The sequence below is a fragment of the Podarcis tiliguerta genome (genome assembly GCF_965153285.1).
Source record: "Podarcis tiliguerta genome assembly, chromosome: 1".
NCBI lineage: Eukaryota > Metazoa > Chordata > Lepidosauria > Squamata > Lacertidae > Podarcis > Podarcis tiliguerta.
The window spans coordinates 112,536,774-112,550,290 of record NC_139534.1 but is presented as its reverse complement, the minus strand read 5'-3'; the positions used below and the strand labels follow the sequence as shown (position 1 = coordinate 112,550,290).

The 13,517-nt window shown below is 43.2% G+C and overlaps 2 protein-coding genes across 2 annotated transcripts in view; both read left to right on the top strand.

The window, feature by feature from the left end:
* The window catches only part of PPP4R3A (protein phosphatase 4 regulatory subunit 3A), a 29,021-nt gene extending 26,579 nt beyond the window's left edge, over positions 1–2,442 (top strand). Inside the window, exons 14-15 of the mRNA XM_083435458.1 lie at positions 222–448; positions 1,384–2,442. Coding sequence (XP_083291584.1) covers positions 222–448; positions 1,384–1,482 — 326 coding nt within the window. The 3' untranslated portion in view covers positions 1,483–2,442. The remainder of the gene's footprint in view (positions 1–221; positions 449–1,383) is intronic.
* An 8,184-nt stretch (positions 2,443–10,626) lies between these two features.
* The window catches only part of CCDC88C (coiled-coil domain containing 88C), a 109,886-nt gene continuing 106,995 nt past the window's right edge, over positions 10,627–13,517 (top strand). The window contains exon 1 of the mRNA XM_083433206.1: positions 10,627–12,279. Coding sequence (XP_083289332.1) covers positions 12,220–12,279 — 60 coding nt within the window. The 5' untranslated portion in view covers positions 10,627–12,219. The remainder of the gene's footprint in view (positions 12,280–13,517) is intronic.

Here is a 13,517-nt window from a genome sequence, read left to right as displayed (position 1 = left end):
TGAACGCACACGAGTGCGTGCACACACACACACACAATTGCATGTGTGCAGCACAGCTAATGAGGCACAGAGCTGCCTCCTGCACTTTTAGACAGTAATAAATTTGTACTAAAATAAGCAGGAATGTAACATAAGTATGATAATAGTACTTTTTGTCTCCTTTAGCCTCTTGGATTTCATAGTGGAACTTTTATTAAATCTGTATTTGTTTTAAATTACAGTTAAAGAAAGTGAAGAAAAAGAGGTCCTTCTGAAAACTAATCTTTCTGGTCGCCAGAGCCCAAGTTTCAAACTTTCTTTCTCTAGTGGTACAAAGGCTAATCTCACCAGCCAGTCATCTGCAAGTAATTTGCCTGGGTCTCCTGGGTCCCCTGGATCTCCCGGGTCCCCTGGATCTCCTGGATCAGTTTCTAAAAGCACATCTCAGATGGCAGCTATAACTACCAAGGTACTGTTTTCACTTGACTCTTCTGAGAAACTCAAGGCAGCGTACATGAGGTTCTTTTTATCATTGCAACAAACCTGTGTGTAGGTTAGGCTAAGAGATGGTGACTGGGCAGTGGTCGTGACTGAGAGGAAATTGAATCATGATCTCCACAGTCTTATTCTGACACTCTAACCACAGTGTTTTCCTTGAAGCAGACTTTACTATGACTGCTTTCTAGGATTGCAGCTTTGAAATGTGTACTTTTAAAATCCATCAAAGATGGTATGTCTTTATCTGAGAAACGCTGTGATTGCTTTGACCCACTAATATATATCTATATCTATATATAGTGTAACATCTGATACGTGTGTTAATACTATGGTCTGCATGCATCTGTCATATATACATATATAATGTTCTACTATCTTTTCCCTCCAGAACAGCCCATTGTATTTCTGGGAAGGGGCTATTGGGTTGTTGTTTTTATTTTTATTATGTATTTTGTTGTTTTATATCTTGATTTTATTCTGTGAATGGCCCTGAGACCCCTGGGTATAGGGTGGTATAAAATTCAATTAATAATAATAATAATAATAATGATACCCACATTATTAATCTTTGCTTGCATAGCACTGTGTGTTCCTTTGTATGTGTTAAGCCAAGTACAGCTGCTTTTAGCTGCTCATCATACCTGAGCATTGTGCCCCTTAATTGCTAGCAAGAGTCATCTAAGTATGTATATTTTGGTTAAGATAAGAACCTCTTGCGCAGTATAGGAATTAATGGCCATGCATTGCATTTATGTTTTTGTCTCTGAATATTGTAAATTGTGAATTTGTATCTCTGTGTTTTACACATATATCAACTTATTGGAGTTTTAAGCAGATCATTTTAAGTCCATTTGAAGGATGAAACACTGGAATAGCTAATGTTTGTAAATCTTTTTTTCTTTTCAGGGAGGCCTAGTGGGTCTTGTAGATTATCCTGATGATGATGATGAGGATGATGAAGAAAGCATACCTTTATCACAGAAAGCAAAGCTAGAGTCCTCATAATGACAGCTCTGAAAATTAATATCGGTTGAGGGATAAACAAAGTTTCCAGAGGGGGAAAAGTTTATAATTAAAAACTATAATTTCTAATGAATTACTGTGTATAACACAGATCAACTTTTAAAACATGGATTTCTGCTAGTCAAGTGCCAATTTGAAGGAGCAGAAGAAGAGGAAATACTATGCTTTATGGAAAAGACATGCCTTTGACCTCTCCAGCTTGGACCACACATTGCCCTTTTCTCAGGGAAGGAAACGGAAAAAAATATATATGTAAAAGCCAACAGGGCAGGAGTTTTGGTAGTGGAACTCTGGATTGGCTGTTCAGTTTGTTACAATCAGAATATGCTTTCTTGGACCATGTACAAGACTTTGAAGAAAATGCTTTTTCTGCCCTAATTCTTCACTAGCTAAGAATGCCAGCAGTTTCTTTGTCTAAAGAGACCTGCCTTTGAAACCATACATTCTGAACATTTTAGTCAAGCTACAACAGGTTTTAAAGAAAAACTCGTTGGGGGAGGGCTGAACATAAGTTTCCTCTTTTCTTTCTTTTTTTTAAAAAAATAATCTGTTCCCTTTTGCCCTTTAAACTGCAGATTTTTGTTTGGAGCTAAGGGATTTGTCTATCCCTTGATTAAAGATTGAATGGAATTCTAGATGTGGTCACTTTTGTGTCATATTTTTATTTTGCCCCGAGTGTATGCTTAGTTGTTGAGTATATATTTGGGACCATTAAAATTTTTTTGATGTAATATAATCTCACTGTTGTGCTGGTACCTGTTTCACATGTGTAATTCTGTTCTGCATCACAATTCTTGATATGTTTAGGATTTTATGGGAGATGGTATAGTTTTTATTGAAAAAGAGCAAATGAATCTTGCCACAATGTGCATACAAAAGCAATACTATTTTGTGACTAAATATTTTATATTAAACTTTACATCATCAACTGTCTTGAAACAATTCAGGGAAATAGGTTGTTTTTAAAAAAATAAAAAATAAAATAAAGAAACCTATAAATATGAAATTAGTATTCCAAAGAGATTTTGAAATTTCCTAGCTTGGAACCATGCTGGTACATTTAAATCAAATTTGAAATGGTTATTTAAGAGTACTGACACATTTGAGTTTTTAAAATAAAAACAAATAGAAATGAAACAATTTACTGCATTAGTGGCATTATTTAAAAACTTCTGACTCCCTTTGGAATACCAGTTTTACTTTCACAGATTATGCTGGGGCTTTGAAATATTAATGTGGATTCAGGTTATTAATCTATTCTAGCTCTTGATAGGAAAATATCGGTATAACACTGGCTATCTTTTGTCTGCTCATTGCAAACTGGACTAAAACTTGGATTCCATAAGATAGTTCTAAGGACTGAATTTCCATTTGCTGGAAACGTGTTACTGGTTGCTTGTTGAGGAGGTGGAGAGAAGACTACAATTTAGGATATATTCTATTGTATAATTTCCAGAGAGATTTCTCAAGTTGGTAAAGTAATAGTTCTTGGATGAACATGCACCTCTGTCCCTTCCTGCAAACAGAAAATATCAAGTAGTTGAAAAGTATCCTATTCATTGAATCAAAACACCACCATCTTTCCAGGAAAAGTTCCGTTCATTTATTGCTAGAGGGGGAGAGTTGCTCAAGTTCAAGTTTTGAGGTTGATACATTCCCTGGAAAGTATCGAGTCCCAGTATAACCCAGTCATCCCACCATCTAGAATCAACTGTCAAGAGCTGCTTCAAGCAGCACTGATGGTTTTACCCATTTTTATACTACAGAATATCCCTTTATGGCCTTTAAGCACTGAGGAGTAGTTTGAATTGTATAAACTTGTATCTGAGGGGAGGTTTTTGATGTTTTTTTAGTGCTCTCTTTGCTCAGTATGTTTGACATTTGTTATAACATGGAGTTCTCTTAATATATTGGACACACTTAAATTTTTGTTCTTTATCACACTCTACCTCAGTCAATAAAGGAAAAAGTAGGCTGTCTTTAGCATTAAAACTTTTTTTAGTAGGCATTATACTCACTGCAAGGAGAGCATCACATTGCTACTTCTCTTTCCTATATAGGCACTATTAAATAATCTGGATTTGATCCTGTGCCATATTCACCTGATCTTCGTGTTCTTCAGTTAGAATTTTCAGCACCTTGCCTAAGTGTTTCCCAATATTTCTTGGGAGATGTTCCAACATTTACAATGATTCAAAATTATTTTGCTTGTTGTAATGCAAACCTGTGATTTTACCATGGACCAGATAGCCAATCACTTTCAACCTAGCCTAGCTTTGCAGTGTCCAAGTCTAGTACTCTGCCTGTTGAGTTAAACTTTGCTCTCCGCACAGCACCTTCCCCAGTTGGCACCGATGGAAGTTCTGAGACTATATTTTGGATTATGATTTGATGTTAGAAGCATAAGGTGAAACTGAGCTGTGTAGCTCAGCCATGCGGCGGGCCTGCCAAGAATACAGAGGAGTGGTTTTCCTTGGATTTTAAGGAAAGAAGGTTGGTGTCTGTAGGGAATGCTGTTTGAATGAGAGCAGGAAAGTTGAATAGATTACATTGATTAGCTCGGAGCCCACAATAAATGGGATATGGATCCATCTTCATAGGTGTGAGTTTGTAGTATGTCTGCTATGAATTACTTAAATCACATGCTCCAACAGTTCCTGAGGATCATAGTATATTTTCTGAAGCACATCAAGCTACAAATGGATTAAACAAATAACATCCAGTATTGTGTGTGTCTCCATCATGTGATAATAGGGGAAGGGGATTAGCTAGTGTGCTTGGTGCTCCCAGGAGGCAAAGTGCAGAATTTTCAGACCACCCACATAAAAGTAATGGAGATAGGAAGCTCACAGATACAAATTTCTCACCCTTTTTCCATACATTGAAAGATGGGAAATTAAGAACTGGGTTACAAATATCAACGAATTTCCTTCAGCTGATTACCTACTGAAGATGTCTAATGCAAAGGTGGGTGGATTAAAACCCCTTTCATGAAACACCATGTTTCACCCCTATGAAAACTTTTCTGAAAATTGTAACCGCCATATTTACCTTTTCTTAATGTTTGGTTACAAGTACTACATAAAAAGCCGAGCTGATGTATTTATTCATAGCTGTCCTATTACCTTACTGATTTTTGTCTTGACAGAAGGCCAGGAGCAATACGTTTTTTTAATGGGATCTTCTGCCACAATGATTTTGGTCTACTGGTGTACTGTTCAACCTACTCTCTTTTCTCTGAGTGATTATGTGCACACACAACCTGACATGACAACCGTTCCTCTGCAGTAAGGAAAGGAGAACCCTCCTACGGTGTCGAAACTATTTTTGGGTTAGTTTGGTCCCATGTGGTAAAGGGAATTAGTACCACACATGAGTATGCATGCCATACTTTATTTTCAGGGGTGGGGGGGAAATCTGCCCCGCTTTTTGGCTTCCCAAAAGTGCTCCTTCCAGATTACAAAAGCACAACAAAAATGAGAGACTATTGCCAGCATGTTGTAAAACTGTGGCCTGATAGATCAAGCAGACGTGTGATAAAAGCTTCCTAATTAGGCAAGGCAATGCAGCTTGCAGAGTTATAACCATCATAGGAAGTTAGGATGTGGACACCTGTAGGGACCCACCACCTGCTGCTTACAGAATCTAAACATTCTAGTAAGCTAGAGAATTGTCACCATTGTCCTTGTCACGTTTTGGGTGCTCAGTTGGAAACATTTTGCTGACTTGTGCTTGCCCACATACATGACCTCTAAAAACCTTCAAGCTTCATTTAAATGTCAGTAAAATTACAACCCGGCCGGCTTTGCCACTAAGGATGGGATTTATTTCAAAGAGCTCCTCTAGCTTTAAATACATTTAATAAATAGAGCTGCTACCAATAGCTTCTCCTTGGTTGTGATTTCCTTGTTCTCCTGCTTCTGATGATTGAAAAATTGGTGTTGGGAAGGGGCACCTTTTTTCTGTCCCACTGCTTTGCCAAGCCCATCCACTACTACTTTCCAAGAACCGAGATTCTTTTTAGAGGACACATGAATGGTGAGGCTTTGTTAATGCTTGGGACTGTTGCTAGGAGACATTTGGAGAGAGGCGAATAACTCTGTTTACAGTTAGTGCAAAGTATATGCCAAAATGCCTTCACTTTGGAAATCCCCCGTTTGTGTCAGCTGCTGTGAGATGGCAACAAGGTGCTTGAAAAAATAACAGCATTAAAACATATTTTTTCTTTTCAATGTTTTTTAAATTTCAAACAGCTCTTCTGAGTCCTGCATGACCTTTTTTTCTATTAAAAAAAAATCATGGGAATCGTATCAGGTTCATTTAACTCCAAAAATATAAGGGTGTACTCAGTTGTGTTCTTGATTTACAGCTTTCACCTATCTAGGGAGACCTATAAATCTTATAGTCTAATCCTCTTCTCTATATTGAGAGAGAGGGAGAGACCATTGAGTTCACACCAGACAAGTTTGTATCCTGTTTGCATCCTAAATCTGCAATTGTATGCAATAAACTTCCTGGGAAGTAAATCCTAGTGAATAACATGACACACAAACATGTAGCCTGACAAAATCTCCTGGGCCCGCTGTCACTGGCAAGATGCCCCAGGATGTTTGGTCCCTTGGTCTGTGAGACCTCCTCCAGCCACATGCAAAGGTCCAGTCAGTGGTTCACATGGTCTCCCTCCATTGTCCATTTCTTTGTTTTTGGTGAGTTCTACATGGCGGTTTACTGTTTGTCTGCAGCTGAGCAGGAATAAAATCTTAGCTCTTTAATTATAATCTGCACCCCATGTTTCCATAGATCAGGGACAGGCAACCTGTGGCCTTCCAGATGTTAATACTGCTCCTACACCCCTGAACATTGGTCATGCTGGCCTGGGGTGATGGGAGTCTAAAAACATCTGGAGGACTACAGCTTCCTAATTGCAATGCCCACTGTGGCCAACACACAGCTAAGACTACAAAATACAGTAACGACTAAGAGAAACCAAAAGAAAAAAGCAGAAAGAAAAAGGAACATTCAGCCGAAAACAAGCAATGTGTAGTAGTGTAAAAGGACAAGGAATCCAGCAATACAAGGACAGCAAGTAGTTTAAAAGCCAGAGCCCTGCCAAACAAAACAAAACTTGGCTGGCTTCCATAGTTATCCCAAATGGTGCCATTGCCATGATTTCTGCACCACTTGTGACTGACTACTTGAATGTCCGTTTTAAAACAAAGTTTGCCATGGTCACCAGAGTTGCTTTTTTTTTTGTTTGGTGCTCAACGAATGGTGTTTTTCAGCCACTAGGTGGTGGAAACATTCTTTGCATTGCCTGGTCATGGGGAGTGACAGACATTGCAAACAATGCCTGTTTTTCTTCTTCTTTGTAATACAGAACCGACAATGTTTCAAATCTTGAGTGTCGGGACTATACAAGCTATGCAGATGTTAGAACTGTACTCACAAGGGTGTCCCATAGCTCATTTTATCTATCCAACACATGCACTGAAAAGTAGAACATGATCAACAACAAAGTAGTGACAGAATGCTTAAAGAAGATGCTAGTTGCATTTTGAAAAGCAAAGAGATGGGGCAATAGCTGTTTGAAGTTTATTTAGCCACATACTGTTCAGCATTCAGCTGCCACTTGAATGTTCTTTGTACAGTTCAGTTGAAGAGCGCATATGTTTTTGCCAAGTATTTTCTTGCTCTTCTTTCTGTCCTCTAGAGCGTTTCATAGAATCACAGAACTGGAGAGTTGGAAGGGCCCCCAAGAGTCAATGAGCCATCCCTGGGTGGGTTCGAACCACCACCTTTCTGGTTCAGAGCCTGACCCACTGCACCATATCTCCTGACACTTTGTTGTTGTTTAGTCGTGTCTCTTCGTGACCCCACGGACCAGAGCACGCCAGACACTTCTGTCTTCTGCTGCCTCCCGAAGTTTGATCAAACTCATGTTTGTAGCTTCGAGAACACTGTCCAACCATCTCGTCCTCTGTCTTCCCCTTCTCCTTGTGCCCTCCATCTTTCCCAACATCAGGGTCTTTTCCAGGGAGTCTTCTCTTCTCATGAGGTGGCCAAAGTATTGGAGCCTCAGCTTCAGGATCTGTCCTTCCAGTGAGCACTCAGGGCTGATTTCCTTAAGAATAGATAGGTTTGATCTTCTTGCAGTCCATGGGACTCTCAAGAGTCTCCTCCAGCACCATAATTCAAAAGCATAAATTCTTCGGTGATCAGCCTTCTACACTTTGTTAGAACACAAAAGTAAATCCATGCCAGGTTTGCTGGCATAATTTCAAAGTAGTGTTATTAACTCGCAGTGGTCATACATATTTTTTTCTGACATTTCTCCATGCAGTTTATTTAACTGCACTTCTCCATGAAACCAGATGAGTCAAAGGGCAGCAAGGAGTTTAAAAGGAAAGGACTGGCATGCATTTTTGCCTTAAGAGTTAACCAATAACTCCCAAGCCAAAATCAACTGCAGTGCCTGCTGACCACAGATGCAGAAGTATGAGCTGTGGTAAGCTGCAGTTCAAAACCAGCAATTCTATCTGTATGCACAAGGCAAATCTAAGAGCATCACTATTTGGAATTCTTAATAATTCCCTAGCTTTGAGAATATCATACAATGCCAAGGACATCATGACACTTACCTATAAAATAAATATTTTTAAAGGACATGCTACTGTCTTTTAATATCAGTTATTCTTGTTATTATTAGCAGGGTTTGTGAATGCAACGATCCAAATTTATATTAGTGTCTGCAATTTAATTTTCATTCAAATGCATTTCCTCCCCCTTCATTTTCATAGGAACATGAGCATAAGATGAGCCTGCTGGACCAGACCAATGGCATGGAAGCAAGGCATGAGCGCAACAGGACTTGTCCCACTTTTGATTCCAAGCAACTGGTATTTAGAGGCACAATGCCTCCAACAGTGAAATCCAGTATGCCTGGGAGCGTCTCCACCCCCATCATTCAGCCTGGACACTGAGGTCCAGCTCCGAGGGCCTTCTGGCAGTTCCCTCATTGTGAGAAATAAGAATACAGGGAACCAAGCAGAGGCCCTGTGGAACACCCTCCCATCAGATGTCAAGGAAATAAACTATCTGACTTTTAGAAGACATCTGAAGGCAGCCCTGTTAAGGGAAGTTTTTTTAATGTTTGATGTTTTATCGTGTTTTTAATATTCTGTTGCGAGCCACCCAGTGTGACTAGGGAAACCCAGCCAGGCAGGGTATATAATAATAATAATAATAATAATAATAATAATAATAATAATAATAATTAATTGGACCTTAACATGGATAGAAACCACTGATTTCCTTATTTCTTATATGCTATTGAATTACATGTTTTGGATTAACTAAATAAAAGAACCCAGTGTGTTAAGTGGAGCATAAGGTAAAGGTAAAGGGACCCCTGACCATTAGGTCCAATCGTGGCCGACTCTGGGGTTGTGGTGCTCATCTTGCTTTATTGCCCGAGGGAGCCGGCGTACAGCTTCCGGGTCATGTGGCCAGCATGACTAAGCCGCTTCTGGTGAACCAGAGCAGCGCACGGAAACACCGTTTACCTTCCCACTGGAGCGGTACCTATTTATCTACTTGCACTTTGACATGCTTTCGAGCTGCTAGGTTGGCAGGAGCAGGGACTGAGCAACGGGAGCTCACCCCGTTGTGGGGATTCGAACCGCCGACCTTCTGATCGGCAAGCCCTAGGCTCTGTGATTTAACCCACAGCGCCACCCTTAAGTGGAGCATACTTCCATGTAAATGTATATAGGTGTACAGACTTAGTTTGTTAAAAAATAATTCACCTCTTTACTGCTCCTCCCAGATTTCCTCCCAGCATAGAGGAAAAAGGAGAAAGGTCACCTATTTATTATTATTTAACCTGTTCAGAGTCTTGAAAATGAGGCAGGCAATCAACTTTCAAAAAAAGAAAAAGAAAAGTGTGCCAAGAAGCCTGTGGTTAAGAAACACTTGGCTGCATCATCACTATCGAATGTTATGTGCATCTGGTACAGTAATTCCCAATTATTAGCCCTCCTCCACTGCAAAAGTACAGAGGTGTGTCCGAAATGCCAAGAGTCTGTTGTAACAAATTGTTAAATAAAGTGCAGCAGAGATTCATATCTCCAGTAGCGTGTGTAGAGAGCCAGGAATATACAAACCGGAAGCAATTTCCCACTTAGTTTATATAGTCTTTAAGAGACTGAGAAATTAAAAGTCTGCTATTGTCTTAGGAAGATATGGCCCACCAGAATTCCCTAAGGCATAAATGGTCACTAGAATCAGTAATGACAAAGACTGAGGAAAATACACCTGAAGGTTTTATACAGATGATATCTTAACACCTCCAGGGTTAATTTACCCTATATCTACCGTTAAGCCTTGAGTGCTGGAAAAGAACTCTACTGCTTTGAGTACTACCACCATATGTGGTGGGATTGCCCAAAGATTTGATACTTTTAGGATAAAATGTTAGTGGATGTTGAGAGTTCTAACAACTAAAGCAAATATTTCAGACCAATTATAATGAGGTATCTGTAAAACAGAGAGAAAAATGGGCCTAAGCAAATCCATGGAGGCAAGCGAGAAAAAAACAGGATTGACAATAGTTTATGGGAAGGAATGTCACGCATAATAAAATAAAATAATGCATAAGTCCCAATGCTTTCAGTGGAACTTGCTTTTGAGTGTCTGGGTGAGCAGGTAGAAGCGAGTTGCAGAGATGATGCCCCAATTTCTGTGGTCAGACTGGAGGGGCTCACCACCGTTTGGGGCAGAGGCCTAGATGTTTGGTCTCTGTTCCTTGTTTCGGCTCTCCCACTCCTTAAGAAGGTCCTCCTGGTAGCTTATCCACTTAGATCCTCTGGTTTGGCGATGCTGTTTCTGAACGCCAGGTCAATCCATAATAAGCGTGGGACTTCCTTACCTTGTTTCCCCAAACTGTACTTTCTGCAGGAGCTGTAACAAGGTTCGAATTATTGATTTATCCCATTTCTACCCCACTAATGAGCTCAAGGAGGCACACATTGTTCTCTTTCTCCCCACATGGACCCTGTGACCCACATGGTCAGGCTGGGAGCCTGTGACTGGCCCAAGGTCACCCCATCAGCTTCCTGGCACGGAGGGGATGTGAACCCTGGCCTCACCCAGGGCCTGATCCAGTGCTCTAACCACTACACCACCATATCCTCCAACATTTCTTCAATGAAAATAGGGACATCTGAATGAAAAGCTGGACGTTCTGGGATCAAATTAGACACCAAGGCGGCTTCTATAAATCCAGGACTGTCCCTGGAAAACGGGCACTTGGAGGGTCTTCCCCACACTTGCTCCATCCCCCCTTGTCTCCCTTTCCCAAATGATTCCCAGGACTCTGGGGTTAAATCCCCTATATACCTACAGGCTCGCTCGACCAATTCCCTTTGTCCTTTGGAAGCTTTTGGCATGAGTTCATGTTTAAACACAATAGGCCAGCCTAACGCTGCCGTCATGTTTGCAGAGACCACGAGCCCAGAAGAAAAACATCCTGCCGCTCCGAAGAGGGGAATCGAGCCCCCACCCGGGGGGCTTTCGTGGGACAGGATTGTTTCTGCGCTGAAAACCAGAACCTGCAATTCCTCTCCAGTTTAATCAGCCTGCCCGCCGCCGCCTCCTCCTCCCACCAGATTGTTGGGGACGCCTCCAAAGTGCAGGAGACCAACTCAGGCGCCTGGGACTGAAACCAGAGGCGCCTGAGGCCACACTTTGCCTTTCCTTTTCGAGAAACCCCAAGGGGCACCCGGCGTCTCATCCGCTCGGAAGAAGTAAAGACTAACTCGCCTCCAACGCGGCTCACATCCACAGAAGCGACGGCGCGCACCGCGGACCCCGCGCAGCTCAAGGGGACCCGGATCCCCCTCGCGCGCACTTTGTTCTCGCGGCGCAGTTGCTCGCACCTTCCCAGCCCAATTAGCCCAGAGGCACCTTCCATTGGCCAGCTCCAACCCTTTACCCCAGGCTCTCATTTGCAACCAGCGACGTCCATCAAAGTGGGTGGTTTGTGTGTGTTTGCCCTCCCCCGCTCCCCTTTCATCTTCAGTTGTAAAAGAGTTCCCGCTGCAGGTAATAACTGCGCGGCGCAGGAGGACTTTGTCTCTTGCCTGGAAAGAGGAAAAGGGCGAAGCGCGCTAGAGCGCACAGGCAGAGCGCCTTGGACGCGCGTTCTGCTTGGCTTCCAGGAGAAAGAAAACTTTCGGAAGCTTTTCTCTAAAAGAGATCCCTTTTCCGTTTGTTCCTTTCCCCACGCCCGGCCCGTCTGGCGCATCAGCAGCCGCCACGAAAGAGGAGCCGCTCGCTTCGCCCGGAGGCTTCGGCAAGAGTGCGCCGCCGGTTGCTCAGCTCCCGCCGCCGTCCTTTGCGCCCTGTCCTGCCCATCAGCAGGTTGTTGGCGAGGGCTGGGCTGCCTCGAGGAGGAGAAGGAGGCTGCTGCTGCCGCCGCCGCTTTTGCAAGCAGGAGCGCCGCAGGAGGGCGACTGATCGCGACCCGCGTGTGCGCGTCCCTCCCCGCCGCAGCCCAGGGGGAGGGGAGAGAGGAGATGAGCCTCGTATTGTTTCCCTCGTAAGCCAGTCCGCCCGGGCTATGGGCTCCTCGCCTTTGTTCCCCGCGTGAGCGCAACCAGCTCCAGCCAAAGGCAAACGGAGGAGCCCGCCTCCTCCTCCTCCTCCTCTTCGGGGAGCAACATGGACGTGACCATTTCCGAACTCATGGAGCTCTTTCTGCAGAGCCCCTTGGTGACCTGGGTGAGTTTTTGCAAAGACGTCGCCGCGTTGCTGTTGTTGTTAGCAGTTGTTGCCGGGGCGGGAGGACGGGCTGAGCGCCTCTCTGGCGGAGGAAATCGCCTTTCCTCGTGGGGCTCCTAGGAGAAGCCACCCAGGAAAGGGGGTCGATTTGGGTGGGGAGGGAGAGAGGAGCGACTTGGCGGCGCCCCTTGGGAAAACACGAACACGGAAAGTGTGCTTGTTGCCTTGCTTTTGTTGGCGCTGCTTTCCTCTCGGTTTCCGGAAGGAAAGAAGTTGATGGAGTTTGAAGTGGGTGCCTTGTGCTCCCCTGTAATCCCTGCAGGATTACTTTAAAAGAGAGAGAGAGGAGAAAGAGTGTTAGATTTCCTTATTACCTAACTTGTCGCAAAAGTGGGTTTTCCAAATTAAAAGTTCCTTTATTTTCTTTCAAGCCATGGAACTGTGTTTGGAAATGGTCCATTCATTGTGTTCTTTAAAAAAAGAGAGCTATCTGTGATCAGGCTCATTCATGTTCTGGGATAAAAGATTCCTTTCTCTTTTATGAGATGTGGCACCTTGCTTTCCGGCAAGGTGTCGGAAACCCTAAAAGGAAAGAGGGAGTGGACCCCTTAATCTTTTAAACTAGAAGCACTTGTGCATTGCGACTGTTGAGGCTGCTTTGGCCTTGATGCTGCCCAGATAAAGCTTCTCTACAAGAAGAGTAGCGGCATTCAAACCTCACCAAGATCACTAGGAGATTCCCTTTTGAAAGCCATAATTGGCCATGGCTTCCTCTCCATCGCACACTTCTGTTGTGCCCACATGCCGAAGTAGATATGTGCATGATTGTCACCAAGGGCCGTGGTCTTCCTGTGGTTTGTGTGCTGCTTCCTGTGCAGAAATCCTGCTTAGCACTGGAGGTTGAACCATGAAGGCAGATGGGGCACTGCCCTGCGGACTTCATAATTCTACCCATAACCAGCCCCACCCACCGGCCTTCTTACTTACTGCCAGTCTAAGGAGTAGCACTGCTTGCCAGCTTCCTCCTCCTTGATCTCAGCGCTGCCCTTGCAGAACTCTGCAAGGAAGAGGATTGGGAGCAAAATTAGGAATGAGTTGGCCTTGCCTGTCATTGGTTCTGGCTCCAGCTTCTGTTGGTCTCCCTAAGCTTCCACCCCACAAGTTCCAATGGGCACCAGCGACCACTGCTACTGTCTTTGGGAATTCATGGCATTGTCTCCTTTCCAACACATAATCCT